This window comes from Phascolarctos cinereus, unplaced genomic scaffold (assembly GCF_003287225.1).
Source record: "Phascolarctos cinereus isolate Bilbo 61053 unplaced genomic scaffold, phaCin_HiC Scaffold_5;HRSCAF=322, whole genome shotgun sequence".
NCBI classification, from domain to species: domain Eukaryota; kingdom Metazoa; phylum Chordata; class Mammalia; order Diprotodontia; family Phascolarctidae; genus Phascolarctos; species Phascolarctos cinereus.
In genome coordinates this window covers 187,065,137-187,082,502 of record NW_027555958.1, presented here as the reverse complement: position 1 = coordinate 187,082,502, position 17,366 = coordinate 187,065,137, and the positions used below count along the sequence as shown (strand labels likewise).

At 33.8% G+C, this 17,366-nt stretch overlaps 1 protein-coding gene across 1 annotated transcript in view; it reads right to left on the bottom strand.

Annotated features, from left to right (window-relative positions):
- The window catches only part of ELOVL4 (ELOVL fatty acid elongase 4), a 58,973-nt gene that overhangs the window by 18,077 nt on the left and 23,530 nt on the right, over positions 1–17,366 (bottom strand). The window contains exons 2-3 of the mRNA XM_020975527.2: positions 10,881–11,068; positions 8,440–8,520 (exon numbers count right to left, since the gene is read on the bottom strand). Of these exons, the coding sequence (XP_020831186.2) occupies positions 8,440–8,520; positions 10,881–11,068 (269 nt within the window). The remainder of the gene's footprint in view (positions 1–8,439; positions 8,521–10,880; positions 11,069–17,366) is intronic.

The following is a 17,366-nucleotide window of genomic DNA, read 5'->3' as shown; positions in this document are numbered from 1 at the left end:
TGGATAGCAATTTCCATCATGAGTCCTTTGTACTTGTCTTGGATCATCATGTTGCTGAGAAGAGCTGAGTCACTCATAGCTGATCGTCTCACCATGTTGCTGATACTGTATATAATGTTTTCCTGGTTCTGCTCATTTCACTTTGCATCAGTTCACAGAAGTCTTTCCAGGTTTTTCTGAAATCTGCCTTTCATCATTTCTTATTGCACAATAGTATTTGATCACACTCATACACTATGGACTGTTCAGCCATTCCCTAAATGATGGGCATCCCCTCAATTTCAAGTATTTTGCCACCAGAAAAAAGGGCTGCTATTATTATTTTTTGCACATGCAGGTCCCTTTCCATTTTTTATGATCCCCTTGGGATACAGACCTAGTAGTGGTATTGCTGGATCAAAAAGTATGCACAGTTTGGTTGCCCTTTGAGGATAGTTTCAAATTGTTCTCCAGAATGGTCGGATCAGCTCCCAACTCCACCAACAGTGCACTACTGTCCCAATTTTCCAACATCCTCTCCAACATGTATCATTTCCTTTTTTTTTGTCAAGTTAACCAATCTGTTAGATGTGAGGTGGTGCCTCAGAGTTGTTTTAATTCGCATTTCTCTAATCAAAAGTGATTTAGTACTTCTTCATATGCTTATAGATGGCTTTGATTTCTTCATCTGAAAACTGCCTGTTCGTATCCTTTGCACACTTGTGGATTGGGAAATGGCTTGTATTCTTATAAGTTTGATTCATTCTTTATATATTTGAGAAATGAGGCCTTTATCAGAGACAATTGATATAAAGATTGTTTCCCAGCTTTCTGCTATCCTTCTAATCTTGGTTGCATTGGTTTTATTTGTGCAAAAGTTTTTAATTTAATATCATCAAAATGATCTATTTTACATTTCATAATGCTCTCTACCTCTGGTCATGAACCTGCAACTCACTTAATTTCTCCTTTAAAAATTTAGATGCCATACTGTACATATGTTTAGTATTGATATTACTTCATTGTCTATCGTACCTTTTAGCAAGATGTAATGTCCTTCCTTATCTCTTTTAATTAGGTTTCTTTTTGCTTTTACTTTATCTAAGATCAGGATTGCTACCCTTGCTTTTTGGTTTTTTGTTTTTTACTTCAGCTGAAGCAAAATAGATTCTGCTCCAGCCCCTTGCATTTCCTCTGTGTGTGTCTCTCTGCTTCAAGTGTGTTTCTTGTAAACAACATCTTCTAGGATTCTGGTTTTTGATCCACTGTGCTATCCATTTATTTTTTTTATGAGAGATTTCATCCTATTGACATTCACAGTTATGATTACTGTGACTTTCCCTCCAACCTATTTTTCTTCCTGTCCATCCTTTCTCTCCTTTCACCCTTTCCCTCCTTGACAGTGTTTTGTTCCTGTCTACCACCTCCTCTCTCTTCTGTCAGTCCCCCTACTCTCACATTTATTTAATCTCTTCCCCTCTTATTTCCCTGTCAGGTATGACACATTTCTATATTCAATTGATTTTGTATATTATTCTCTCTTTGAGTCAATACTGATGAGAGTAAGGTTCAAGCAATGTCCATCGCCCACCCTCCCATCTTTCCTTCTACTGTGATAGATTTTTTAGCACCTCTTCATGTGAGATAATTTATCCCATTCTATCTCTCTCTTCCTTCTGCACCCAGTGTACTTCTCTTTCTCATCTCTTAATTATTTTTATGTCATTCTCTCAAATTTATCTTATGCCCATACTCTCTATGTTTATTCCTTATAGCTGTACTATTAGTGGTACAATTTTTAAGAATTACAAGTATCATCTTCCCATGTAGGGATGTAAACAGTTCAGCTCCACTGAATTCATTGTTTTCTTTTTCCTTTTTCCCCTTCTCTTTGGTCTTGATATCAGAGATCAAATTTTTCATTCAATTCTGGTCTTTTTCTTATGAAAGCTTGAAATCTTTCTATTTTATTGAATGACCATTCAACCCCCTTGGAGGATGCTTAATTTCACCAGGTAGGTGATTCTTGGTTGTTGTCCTAGTTCCTTTGCCTTCTGGAATATCATGTTCCATGACCTCTGATCCTTTAATGTTACAGCTGCTAAGTCTTGTGTAATCTAGAATGTGGCTCCCTGATATTTGAATTTTTTTTCTGGCTACTTGCAGTACTTTTTCCTTATCCTCATAGTCCTGTAATTTGGCTATAATGTTCCCTGGAATTTTTATTTTGGGGTCTCTTTCCTGAGGTTCTGAGTTCAGAGGTCCTAGTGTTGGTGTCTGGCATGTGCTAAGGCCAGTGGGGTGTTTCAATGTTCCCTTGGGGCTACAATGAAGTATGTGGAGGTCTGGCAGCTAGAGGATGGCCCTTTGCCTAGGACTACCTTAGAACATGTGGTGATTCTTGGAGCTGGAGTATGTGGGTTACCCTGGCTTTGCTGAGGCACATGGATTAGTGTTTGCTTGCTCTACCACACTGGGGCTCAGGATCTCCCCCTGATTTGCTGAAGTGGGTTTTGCTGCTTTTCCTGAGATGCTTCCTGCCTTAGACTGCGTTCCCCTTTTACCTGAGTGAGACGGACCTTTCTTGCCTATCTTCCACGTTTCTTGGACTCAAAGATTGTTTCCCCCCGTCTTTTTGCTGGTTCTGCTGTTCCAGCATTTATTTTGAGATGCTATTTTATGGTTGTTTGGAGGTGAATATGGGAGAGTTACAGCAATTTACTGCTTACTCCACCATCTTGGCTTCTGGAATTCTGCTCAACTTTTCCATGTTTTTAAAAAGTGGTATCAAATGGTTTTGCTGATTACTGTTTTGCAGTAAAGTTTGAGATCTGGTCAGTCTAGGTCCCCTTTCTTCCTACTTCCCCCCATTATTTCCTTTGAGATTTCTTACTTCCCCCCAAAAAATAGAATTTATTATTATTTTATCTAATTCATTAAAGAAACCATTTGGTTGTCTGGAATGGCAACAAATCTCTAAATTAATTTTGGTTGTATTATAATTTTGTTTATATTAGTACAACTCAACATGAGCAGTTAACTTCTCTCCCATTACTTAAGTCTCCTTTTATTTCTGTATTCATTTAAGTCCTGGATTGTATTTTGGTTGGTAGACCCACGGACATTTTACACATTCTGTAACTGTTTTGACCAAAATTTCTTTTTTTCATATCTTCATCCTGTGTTTTATTAGTAATGTACATAAGACTAACAAATTTTCAGATTTTACCTTGCTAATTTATTGAATTTATTATTTACATTAATTTGAATAGAATCTCTAGGATTCCATAAATAAACCACCATAACATCTACAAAATGTGATGTTTTTGTTTCTTCTTTGCCTATGCTTGCTTCTTCAATTTTTTCTTTTCTTATTGCAATAAGTAGCATTTCTATAACTATATTAAATAATAATGCTGATTAGTTATCCTTACCCCATTCTTATCGGAAAGGCCTTGAATATTTCTCCATTATAGAGAGTGCTAATTTTTCATGTTTGATATTATTTGCCTAATTAAGGAAAGGTCAATTTATTTCTATGGTTTTTACTTTTTTCAATATAAATGAATGCTATATTGTGTCAAAAGCTTTATTATTTTTCTTTCTATTGAAATAACTGGGTGTTTTTAAAATTGTCTTTATTATTAATGTTGTTAACTGTTATAATTTTCTTAATATTTAACCAACTCTTCATTTCTGGCTCCAATCCAACTTGGTCATGGTGTGTAATATTTTAAATATATCATAGTCAACTCATTATTAATTCTTTATTCCAGCTTTGCATTATTATTCATTAGTTATTGGTCAATAATTTTATTTTTTCTCTTCCATTTCTTCCATGTTAGAATGTCAGGACCATATTTGACTTACTGAAGAAATTTAGTAGGGTTCCTTTTTTATGTATTTTTGCAAACAATTTATGTAATATTTACAACGAGTTGTTCTTTGAATAGAATTCACTTGTAAATCCTTTGGGGCTGGGAGATTTTTCTTTAAGAGTTAATTTACATTGTATTCAATTTCTTTTTCTAAGATTGGGCTATTTTAATTCTTTCATGTTCTGTTAATCTGATCATATTTTTTATAACTATTCATTCCCTTCATTTAAATTGCCAGCAATGTTGGCATACAATTGGGCAAAATAGTTTCTAACAACTTCCTTCACTTCTCTCATTTGTTGTGAAAATTCCTTTTTCACTTTTGATGTTGGTAATTTGGTTTTCCTTTCCTTTGTAAAATCAAATTATCTAACAGTTTGTCTACTTCATTATTTTCCCCCCAGAAAATATCTCCTACCTTTATTTGTAAATCCAGTGGCGTTTTTATGCTTTAAATTCTATGAACTTCTTTGACTTTCAAAATTTCTATTTTTTGTGTTTAATTTTAATTTGTTACTTTTCTAGTTTGATTATTTGCATGGCAATTTATCTGTTTTTTCCTTATTTTGTTATTTGGAAATATATTTTTCACTGACTGTTTTAACTGTATCCTAAAAGTTGTGGTATGTTTCATTGTTGTCATTTTCTTTGATAAAATTATTTATCATTATTATGAGTTGTTCTTTGACCTCTACTTTCATTAAAACTATGTTATCTAGTCTCTGTTTAATTTTAAATCTTTTCCACAATTACTCAATATAATTTTATTGTGTTGAAATCATTAAAAGACTTATTGACTATTTCTCCATTTAGGTATACAAAGACAAAAATTGCACAGTCTCTCCCTTCAAGAGGAAGTAGGTCTCACCATGAATAAAGTACTGGAACTCAAATTAGGAAGACCTGGATTTAAATCCTACCTCAAACACCTACTATCTGTGTTACTCTGGGCAAGTCACTTAACTGCTGTCTACCACAGTTTCATCATCTGTAAAATGAAGATAAATAACAGCACCTACTTCACAGCATTGTTGTGAAGATAATCTGAGATAACATGGTAAATGATTTTGCAAACTTTAAAGTGCTATACAAATGCTAGCTATTATTATTATTATTATTATCATATAATAGGAAAAATCACTTCCATGTGATTTTTTTTATCCATTATTATTTCTGTAGGAAGATACACTTCCATTTTAGGGTAGAGGAAGTACAGATAGGGGATTTGGCCTCAAAAGATAAAATTTGACAGCAAAACAGTAACTTTCCATAAAACACAAGTAACACTCTGAGTCATCCAAATAACTTCACTGAAAATATGATACTAGCCATTTCAATAACTGACAGTAAGATACTGTGGGGTATAGGCCCAATCCAAGGGTTCTTGTTGGGGGCAGGGAGGGGGCTGTCAGAAGAAGAGGTGCTTTTTATGATTGTTGCTTTGAATGATACCTCTCCCTATAAAATTCTCCACTTTTGTCCCTTCATTTAAGGACTTCTTTTAAAGTATTTTTTTTTAATTTAAATATTTATGTTTTGGGGAAAACACAATGCTGTGCACAAATACTGATGCTAAAAAGTTGACTTTCCCTCAGAAATGAAAATAGAGGCAAGGAAGTCTCCTACCAGGATCTAAGTTTCTCTCTCCTGCTAGAATTACAGTGCAGAGTTCTTATACTGCTGCAATAATCTTCTTTCCAATAGCTACTTAAACAAGAAATAATTAATGCCTACCAAGAGATTATAATATAAACTTTTTGTTATTTGTTGTTGTTATTTTTACCTCAGTCCTTAAATAAACTCAGGGAGGACTGTTTGCTTGTTTAACAATGCAATTGCAGTAAAGACAAGAAGCTAAAAAACTAATTGAGACATAAGCAAGAAGGCCACAAAAAAGCAAGATCACAGAAGATCTAAAGAAAGTTTTCTTTACAAGCTTGCCTACCAAAGGGAAGTTTATTCATATATCAACATTATTCAGTGTGACCATAAACAGGGAATCCTTTTAAAATGTACCTAAAAAATCATGCATTGTGTAAATCAACTTCTTGGTTTTATATATTTAATACTCCAATAAGGCTGATCTATTAATTTAAGAATAAAACTAAGATTACGGGGATTCTTAAACATTGCTCTATGCCAATATTGCCCTCCACTCCCCCAAAAAACAAAGCATTAAACTCCTCAAGGGAGAGCCCATTCATTCTATTTATTTTGGTATAACCCAAAATTCTACCACCACAGTGATGGGGACAGGGTAGGTTGTCAGGTAAGTGTTTGTTGAACTGAATAATTCATTACTGCTCTTTTACTTGAGAAAAAATGGAAGTCTTATCTTACTAACATATATGATACTCAATTCAATAAACAGTCACTAAGTTCCTACCAAGTATCCTTCTATACTGTGCTAGGTGCTGGGGATAGACAGACAAAATGCAAAACTGTACCTAATTTCAAGGAATTTAAATTCAGCAAGGTGTAATATGATAGAAATTCTTCATTTCCATAACGGTAGATGTAATGGGAAGAGTACTGAACTTGGAGTCAAAGAACCTGGATTCAGATACCAAGTGACTTTCACCCAAATCACTTCTCTTCTTTTAAATTTTGTTTCCTCATAAGCAACTAGGTGTTCTAAGATCCTTTCCAAATCTAGATCCTATAGCCTAAGATCTAAAACACAGTTAAGCTGGGAAATAATTATTTATAATTTGTTTTATGAATAAAAATGTGATCTTCCAGTATCTTTCAACTGCTGGTCCATAGACTTAGAGTTATGCAAGGCCAATTAAAGAAAAATAATTTTTTCCCTTTCAAAACTTTTGCTACCAAAGGTCTTCACACCTCTTAAAATCTAAAAATTTACCTAATGGATAAGGTAAATGATGCCTTAAATCACCATGGGTAAAGAGAATCAGCCCTAATCCAATTAATTTCTTGATCGAACACACCACAGCCCCAACATTTATTTATAGCCACCAATCAGCAAGCAATGAAAATAATTCAGTTATTTCAATTATTCAATTATCATAATAAATGTGCTCAAAGATATAATGCATTATTTTGAACACATAATTGCTAATGAGATATTCAAGTGTCCTTGTTTAACAAATAGGAAAGAAATACAAGACATGTTGTTTGATTTTGTACACAAAAATAACAGTAAAAGAAACACTTCAGAGCTTTGCCAACACCAGGCAATAATAATAAAACAGAATTTGGTTGTCTGCTTAAAAGGAAGAAAAGATTTGGAAAAGTCTAGCATTATAATGCTGATGATTTTTTTTAAACTGAGTTCATTGTTTGGCTTGGATCAAGGAATCTTCACCAAGACCACAATGTGTTGTTGATGGAGATGTTTTATCAAAGAAACCCATGAAATCCATTACTTTTTAGTGACCTCTAATAGAGGTCACTAAGACCTTATTTTAGAAGACAAAACTTATAGAATTACTTCAAGTGTAGGGTTATACTAATTATTTGATTTAATCAATATCATTGTTTTGGATATATTTCTTTTTCAAACACATATTTATGTGAAGCAACATTTTTTGGTTAGGTAATAATAAAAACAAAGAAATTACTTATCTAATATATTCTAGGTCTTGCAATAACATTTTTAATGGCATAGATATAAAAATTAGTAAATAAAAAAGGAACAATTATGCTAAATTGTTTCAATTTCTACAACTTTTTATTATATGTATTTTAGAGAATCAGAATTGCATAGAAGATAGGAGGCCTATATTCAAAATGAGAAGAAGAAACTGTGTTAAAGTATTGCTTCTGACCTTTACTAGCTGTGTGACCATAGTCAGGTCATTTAATCTCTTAATGGCCCAGGAAATTCTACATCACTGTTAATTACAGATGAATTGCAGATCAGTGATAAAAGTTCTACCCACCAATGAAATCACAGGTCTGGAACAAAAACACATGTAATTTATGAACGTGAATGCTCCTGAATAATTTTAAATGGTTTGTAGCAAAGAATTTAACTATTATATCAATATGCTTTGGGTTGGAGAATGCTGATTTATTTTCAATTGCATATACTTTCTAATGACTGTATAACCAGTTAGCTCATTATATGTTATAATTCTTTCAAGGATTACCATATTTTCTTTAGACTTTACCAGACACAAGATCTACTAACAATGCTCAAGCCATACCTTTCCATCAAAACTCTACTTAACAGTCCCTTCCACCACTTTAAAGTTTTTTTCTGACCAATAATAGAAACTAGAAATAGTTCAAAGGACAATCAATGAAAATCAACCATACATTCTCGTATACTTCTCAATTGATAAACTCCAGGCATAAATATAGCTTCTAGTATATGCTTACAACCATATATACAATACATATATATATATATATATATATATATGCGTGTGTGTGTGTGTGTGTGCATATATGTAAATATGTTCACATAATACTATGTGTACTTAGAGGAATATAGGCTCTGTTGAAATAGAAATTCACTATAAGATTAAAATGTGTTTTTCATAGAATGCTGACTATAAATTTAGGTCTTTTATTTAAGACCATTACTTATCAATAATACTTTAAATATACTTACCCTGACTTCATTCACATCATCTGAATAATCCACACTCTGGCAAATATAGCTATATCCTGCAGCAGTTGACGCCAAAAATAGCTAGGAAAAAAAGTGAAGGATGTATATTTAGGTTAAAATTTTAACAGAAAAGCATATTAATACATGTAATAATTTTAAATGTTTGTATTTAAAATATGGATAGTTACTTTAAGGGATAAAGATAACAAATATTTAAATATACATACACACATACACATACACACACATAAATTTAAAAGTAAAGAAAGAAGGCAGACAGACAAAGCAAACTTTTGTTCTAGCTTCTAGCAGGTAAAAAAATGCTTCAAGGTCAGGAATACAGAGGAAGTTCTAGGCTATTTTCAATAAATTCCACAGCGAGCCAGGAAATGCAATTTCCTGATAGGAAATAACAAATCATGGTGGTAGAAAGGGAAGTAAATATGTCTAATTTATTTTTGTGTCTCCATCAGAGACTAACACAATATCTATATATAGTGGATACTTAATAAGCGTTTAGTTTGTAGACTTTGAAGGTCAGTCTCTTGGATTGCAAATGACTCATAAATTAACATATCTAGCATTTACCATTCTCCTGACCTCAAGTCCTAGATCTATAACTGCTGGCTAGACATTTCCATTTCAAACTCAAAATGTCCTAATAGAACTCATGTCCCTGTCCTCTCTCCCATTTTCAACCCACTTCTCCCCCTAACTTTTCTATTTCTGTCTAAGGCAGAACTATTCTTTCAGTAACCAAGCTCACAACCTGAGAATCATCCTCAATCCTTCCCTCTGACTTACTCCCCATATCCAATCAGTTGCCAAATCTTGTCAGTCCTACCTCCATGACATCTCTTAATCTGTCCCCTCTCTCTCTCTACACATAGAGCTACCACCCTCATTCAGACTTCTCACCAAAAGGGGCAGCTAAATGGCACAGTAACTTGGAGGCAGGACAGATATGAGTTCAGATCTAGCCTCAGATAAGTTGTGTGGCCCTGGCTAAATCTGCCTCAGTTTCCTCATTTGTAAAATGGAGACAACAATAGCAACTACCTCCCAGGGTTGTTGTGAGGACCAAATGAGATAATATTTATAAAGCACTTAGCACAGTGCCTGGCACATAGTGAATGCTATATAAGTGTTATTATTAACTTTATTACACTATTGCAATAAACTCTGAATTGGTCCTCTTGCTTCCAGTCTCTTCCTTTTCCAGTCCCAAATCCACTCAAACTGCAAATTGATATTCTTTGCTCATGTCACTTCCTAAAAGAGGGTGTTTCTTAATGTTAAGCATGATGTTAACAATGATTATACTTTGTGATATGAGCTACTCCATAACACATAATGAACTAGAAGTAAATCACTTAAGCTTTCTGAACATTGGTCTAGTCCTTTGCACAATGAGAGTGATTAAACTAGGTGAACTCCTAAAGTTCTTTCCTTCTTCTAATCTGTGATTCTACGACCGTGATCTGAACTCTTCTTGATTCCTAGACTTTTTGTACCATTACAATAATCATATAAATTCATACAATCATTCAATCAACAAGCACAACTATATGTTGTGTCTGGCATCAGACAGCACAAGTCAAGTATGATACCTCCCTGATAAGCACTTAAAATGTAAACTTTCTTAGTATTTAATTTGTGAAAATTATCCTATTTTTATCACATTGCATTAAAGCTTAAATATTTATATTTGTGAGAATTGTTTTTGTTTCCTTGATTAGTGATACCAAACAATTTTAGAATACCATTACCTAAAACAATATTTACAATTTTCAGATACTACTTTATTTTTGGTAGACAAGGAAACTCACAAGAAATTCTGAGTATACTGATTGCAATTGTTTGCACTCCCTCCACCCAAAATACTTTGTAATTATTTTGTATGTGTTGTGCATTTGAATATTACTTTCCCCCCAGTAGACTGTAAGCTTATGGAGGGCAAAGATCATTTCATTTTTGTCTTTGCATCCCCAGCACCTAGCACAATAGGCTTAATAAGTGATTGTGAAATTAGTCAACTGAACTGAAGACAGACAAATTCTCTGAGATCCTTTTCATTTCTGAGGTTAAATGATCCTGTGTGAACAAACATTGTGCTAGGAGAGAGAGATAAAAAAAAGTTAAGTACAATATGTTCCTTCTTTCATGGAACTTAAATTCTAGTAGGGGGTAAAGATGCCAACATAGGTCATCATAATACCAAATATCATAGAATGCATCAGGGAGATAGAAAACAAGGTACTATGCAAGATCATTATTGAATACAGGTGATCAGGGAAGACCTTAAAAATGTTCAGGACATTAGATTAACTTTAAGAGTAGATAACAATTATCCTCAGACACAAGGAAGTTTATAATTAGATTTTTACAGGTTAAGTTTCTCTAGCCACTGGGGTTATTATATAGGTACCTAATAAACATACCTCTCTGAAGATAAACATGTTAAGTAAAACCATTCCAAAATTATAGACAATCAATACTAAACGCATCTGGAAAGGTTCTCTGTTCTTCATCCATTTGGGTCCCAGCCACACAAAGAGGAGATAAAGAGTACTTATACATAATGTAGGCCATGGAGACTGCATCAGAGGCCAGTTTTCAACACGTTTATCTAGGAAAAGAACAAAAATTTTAAATTAGTTTAAAACTTTGTAAAATTCCATTGTTATTACAAAGTTTCAAGTCATTTTCTTTAATGAAACCAAATAAAATCATCTTGTTACTAAACTATAATAATTTTTAGTAAGTACTATACAATATTTGAAGCCTCACATCTTAAGAATGTGTTAATTCTAAAGTGATACAGCTTTCTTGTCATTTGTGGGTGTGAGATTTACATATTAAAATTTTATCCTGTCTTCTCATATGATCAAAATCACTTGAGATCCAAGGGAGAATGATAAAGCTCATTAAAGATTTTGGAGTTAGGGATGAGATGAAAACTTAAAGTAGCAAGACCATGCTCTAAGCATGAATTTTTAAAGGGGAGATAACTGCAGTTATTAAGTATATAAAGTGTTATCATCTGAGTGATCATTGGAAGCTAGTCTTTGAGTCTGTGCTTACAGAAAAATTCATGTAAGTAAAACAAGAATGAATTTAGGAAGAACCTGTTGACCATGAGTTTTAAAATAATGGAAGACATGAAAAAGAAAAATTACTGACTTTTTCTCTTGAGACTTAAAAAGGATGGTAGACAACCATATTTTTAGGATTAATTATACATAAAGAAAGGTAAGTAAGATGTTATCTCAAGATCCATACCAGGCCTAAATCCTATAATTTTACAAAAATTGTGATTACTATGTCCCATTATTTTGAACATTTTTCTTCTAAAACATAAAAGAATGATTTTTTAAAAAATTCTAGAAAGGAATTTAGCACCTTTCCAATCCCAAAGCTCAAGGTTTCTATTTATCACCAAAGCCTGGGTACCCTAGGACAATAAGTAAATAAAAAGATTGATTCAGATAGAGACAATCTTTAAAAAGAAAAAAAAGATTTTTAACAGCCTGAATTACTCTATTAGCTATAACTATCTCAGACAAAAGCTGAAGATGAGCCATGAGCTGGGCCCAGAATTGAAAAGGAATAAGAGAATGACGAATTACATTTAGAAAAATGTGCAGTGTTTTCAGGTATACCCCTATTGCCTCCTGAAACAGAAACCTAAATCTTTAACACCAGTATTTTTTCTAATGACACTACATGGCTGGAATTCATAGAATATCACAATCTCTGAAGAAGTAAGATTACAGGTGACCCAAAGATGAACAGAGAAGCAAGTGATAGGTTCAAGTATACTACAACATATTACCAATAACTTGTGTACAAGAAGCAACAGTGTATCATCTAGTAGATATGATTAGAAAAAGAGGTGGGATAATCACATGTAATGGGCAACCTGAGTGCTGCACTTGTACGTACAAAATGTCAAAGATCAAAAGATGGATCTCCCAAAGTTGTTGTGAAAATCAAGTCAAATGAGATGATAGGTGTAAAGCATTTTGCAAATCTTAAAGTATTATATAAATAATATCTATTTATTATTTTCCAGAAGAGCATTTATTTAATTAGGCAATGGGGTTAAGTGACTTGCCCAGGGTCACACAGCTAGTAAGTGTTATGCGTCTGAGGCCAGATTTGATCTCAGGTCCTCCTGAATCCAGGGCCGGTGCTCTATCCACTACGCCACCTAGCTTCCCCCCAAAAACAGCATTTTTAAACCTTTTTTTTTCTAGTCATAGACTCATTTGGCAATAAGTTGAAGCCTATAATGTATGAAATGCCTAGGATTATGAAAGAAACTAATTATGCAACTATAAATCAAAATACATCTCTCTTCCATTTATCAACTAAATTTCTTGAAAAATCCACCTACAGTTGGCCATTTTCTCTCCTCTCACTTGATTGTAAACCTGCCGTCTGGCTTGTGATTTTACCATTCAGCTGAAACTTCTATTTCCAAAGGCACTGATGATATCTTAATGCCAGATTTAATAGCCTCTTCTCAATCCTCATCTTTTTATTTTTTATTCTCTGACGCATTAAACACTGTTGACCATCTCTGGGATACTCTCTCCTGTCTAGGTTTTCATGATTGCATTCTCTTGGTTCTCCCCTGCTCCTTCTCGCTCTCTTTTGTTGGATCTTCATGCATGTCATGCTCAAGTAGGTTTATTCCAAGACTCTGCCATGGTCCCTTTTCTTCTTTTTCTTTAGATTCTCTCAGTTAGTGACTTCATCAGCTCCATCAAGTTCAATAATCATGTCTATGTAGATGATGCCCAAACCTATTTATCCAGTTCTAGTCTCCCTCCTGACTTCCAGTCGTATAATTCCAGTTACCTATTAAACATTTTGAACTGTCTATCCCAGAAATATCTCAAACTCAACATGTGCAGAAGAGAAGTCATTATCTTTTCCCCCAATTCCATTATTCTTCTGAACATCCTTATTGTTTTCAAGGGCATTATCACCTTCCCAGTCATCTAGGTTCAAAACCTCTAGGTTCAATTCTTCACTCTATCACACTGCACATACCTAATCTGTTGCTAAATCTCATAATTCCTTTCTTTGCCACATTTCTTACATACATCCCTTCTCTCTACTTAACACAGCCTTCACCCTAGTTCAGGCTTTCATTGCATTTCATTTGAAACATTTTAATAGCCTTCCAATTGGTTTCCCTTATTTGTTTCTCCTTGCTCCAAAATATCCTACACACAGGTGTCAAAGCAATCCTCCTGTAAATCTTACCAGGTCCTTCTTTCTCTTACTCAATAAAATCCAGTTGTTCCTTAGTACCTCCAGAATCAAATATCAAGTCCTTTATTTGGGAATTAGAACTTTTCACAACCTGACTTTCTCCTATCTTCCCAGACTTCTTACATTCTGTTCTGCAATCCAGCCATAATAGCCCACTTGCTCTTCCTTTCATATAACACTCCTTCTTCTGCCTCCATGCCTCTGCACTGACTGTCTACATAACGTGAAATGCTCTCCCTCTTCACTTCTAACTCTTAGAATCCCTCAGCTTTCTCTAAAGCTCATCTCAAACCTCATCTCCTACATGAGACTTCTCCTGGTCTCCCAGATGCTAATGACACCCCCTCTAAAGTTATCTTCCAACTATTCTTGAAGGTACTGATTTATATATGTTGTCTCATTAGAATATAAGCTTTTTGAGGTCAGGGGCTATTTCTGCTTTGTCTTTGTATCTCCACAGCTTAGTACAGTGCTTGGCAGACAGTAAATGCTTAATAAATGCTTGTGGCTTGACTGATCTAAGTTGTACATTGTTGCTTTGGCCTTTTGCTGTAAAAGTATTCCACAAGATATTACTTTCACATTTTTTTGGGTTGGGGCAGGAGAAAACAAGTTGTAGTATAAATAACATACATATTTTTTATGATTTGTGCAGAATATTCATAAGAGACTGTTTCTGCATTGTGCCTGGAACCGAAAAAGTAAAATGGTCCTTAAGACATTCCTACTGCTATGACATCTTTTTTGGCAAACATACTTTTTTAAAAAATATATGTAATTCTTAATGGTCAAGAGGTAGCATGCCATAGTAAACAGAACCAAGAAGACCTGGATTCAAGTGTTATTTCTAATGCATATTTCTAATGAAAGATTCATATTGTAGATTTTGTTTTGCACAAGCCAACTGCCCAAGGTTGTAGGTTACAAAGAATACGTCAACTTGTATTGGTAGAAAGAATTTTCTTCATTTGGAAGTTCCTTATACCATTAAAAGAACAAGTCCAGTCTGTATCCTTAATGCGCAATGACAAGTTTAAGAAATTTTTGCTACAATAAAAGCTTATAATTACCAATTTTGTTTAGCTTTTCTGATTTCAGTCACTTTTCATAAAACTCATTTTTGCTATTTTTTTACTATTTGCTATCAGGATTAGATATAATTGTCAATAAATGCTCTGGTTTTATTTTTGTCTTTTTTTAATAATAGGACTTAAGGACTTAGAAAAGATGGAAAATGCCTAAAACTTCCACTGTTTGATTAATGTTGTCCCTTTGTACATGGTACCAAGATCTCTAATTAAGCCATTCTACAATATTGACCATGGCATATTTATATACTCCTTACCAGTCATTAACACTTTAGCATATTTGTGAGCTTTTAATTAAGCAGGTATATGGGTCACTGCTGTAGCCCTAACATCAAGAGCAATCATACCTGCGATCCTTGCCTTCCATTCACTTTCTAATAATAGATTTTTAGATTTAGAGCTATGAGTCCAGCCCCCTCACTTTTCAGATGAGGCGACTGAGACTTTGAGAGGTTAAGGACCTTGCCTAAGACTAAACAGGTAGTAAGATGGCCAAAAATTAAATTCAGGTCCTCAGATTGCAAATACAGCCTTCTTCCTACTATGCCACACTGTCAGATCCCAAGTGAATACTGTACAACACTCGAAGTTAATGTAGAATAGATTCTTAGTGAATCTAAGGTATGAAGAACCATGCTAACTAAGTTTTGGGGATAGAAATAGAGAAGCAAAAACAGCTTTCAAGGACCTTACATTTTAATAGGGGAAATCAATTCATATAGGGGAACCTGGCCTGAGAGGCATATTTTTGTTTGGAAAGTTAGAGATGGTAAGTGGAGATACAAGGGAGAAGATTGACATATGGGTCCCTTTGTCAGGTTATCATAAACTCAATTTATTTATCTACTCAACATTCATTCAGCATATATGTAACTGAAAGACTATGATGTTCACAGTGTCATATTCTAGGTCTCCTTTCACATAATCTAAACATAAAATAACTTATACTTCCTCCAATTTAGTGGTTCTTGAATATTTTTTTTTGTCATGGATCCTTTTCACAGTTTGGTGAAGTCTCCAAACCTCTTCTTCTTCTGTTTTTAAATACATAAGATAATGAAAATGAAGATATGACTTTTTCCCATCCAAGTTCACAGGCCCATTGAAATCTATTCATTGACTCCCCCAGGAGTCCATCCACCCCAAGTAAAGAACCCCTGTTCCAGTCAATAAAGAGTTCTTATAATCTCACTCTTCCAATTAAATGAAAGTAAGGTGATGATCATTTCCTCCCAAATTACCATCATCTGCTTGGAGATAGATTAAGTTTCATTATATAGAAACTTCTACAAACAATTTCTCTATACCTCTTTAGGGTCTTTGTCCTTTATAGGTTTATTTAAAATAGTGTGTCCACTTAGAATAGAAATTCCATGAAGGATAGGAACATGTCGCTTTACCTTGCTGAATACAATATTCTTGTTGAGCATTGTGTACATATGGGCACTTACAAACTAATTTTAGGGATCTCAGAGTATTTCATAATGAGTTATGATCACTCTTTAGAGTTGATCAGTGGTTCCCAACCCTTTGAGATATGATCTTGAATCAACATCAAAAAAAATTTTTTTAATATACTTCCACACGAGAGCAGATTTACTATTATTATTAGTCCCTGGTTAAGAAAACGTATAACAAAAATATATATATATATATATATATATATATATATATATATATATATATATATGAATTAAGAAATGCTTTAAAGTGAATGTATTTTATTAATGACATCTATATAGATTTGAAAATGGTAATAAATATGTATATGCACTTCTATTTATTCAGTATTCAAGATGGTTATGCTAAATATTTTGTTAGTGCTAAATAAAAATAAAAGGCACTGTAGAGTTGTGAATAGAGAGCTGACTTTGGAGCTAGGAAAAACTGAGCTCAAGCCCAGTCTCTGATTCATTTTGGCTACGTGACCCTGGGCAAGTCACTTAATCTCTCAATGTTCTGGGCAACTTTCTAAGACTCTAAGTTGCATGGGTAAAGGAAGTTCTCATCTGAGAGTCCCTATACCAATAAATCATGGATCCAGTCCCTAGTCCGATAAAAAAAAAATCAAAGTGACAATGTTTAGTGTGCATATGGATTCTTCAATAGCTTCATAATTACTGAGAGGTCTGCGGCCCTCAAATTGTGAACTATTGGATCAGATTTAAACCAATAATTACAAATACAGTTATTTACTTACTAGAAAGGAGGTAGGCACAGACTTGGGATCAAGTGGCCTGTATTCCTGCTCTGTCACTTACTAGCTTTGTGAGTAAGCAAGTTGCTTAATCTCTTTATGCCCCAGTTCTCTTATCCATAAAGAGATAAATAATAATTACTCCAGAGAGTTGTGAGGACCAAAATAAGAATGCATGCATATACATGTTTTGGCAAATGTTAAATCACTGTCAAGCATCATCACTATCATTATTTGTTCACTATATTCCAGCAGGCAACTAAAATATTGCTACCTGTTTACATGACATTATAGCTTAATCTTTTAACTAGTTATTAGTTTAAGCACTTGTTGAAAGCTACATAAAGGTATATCTT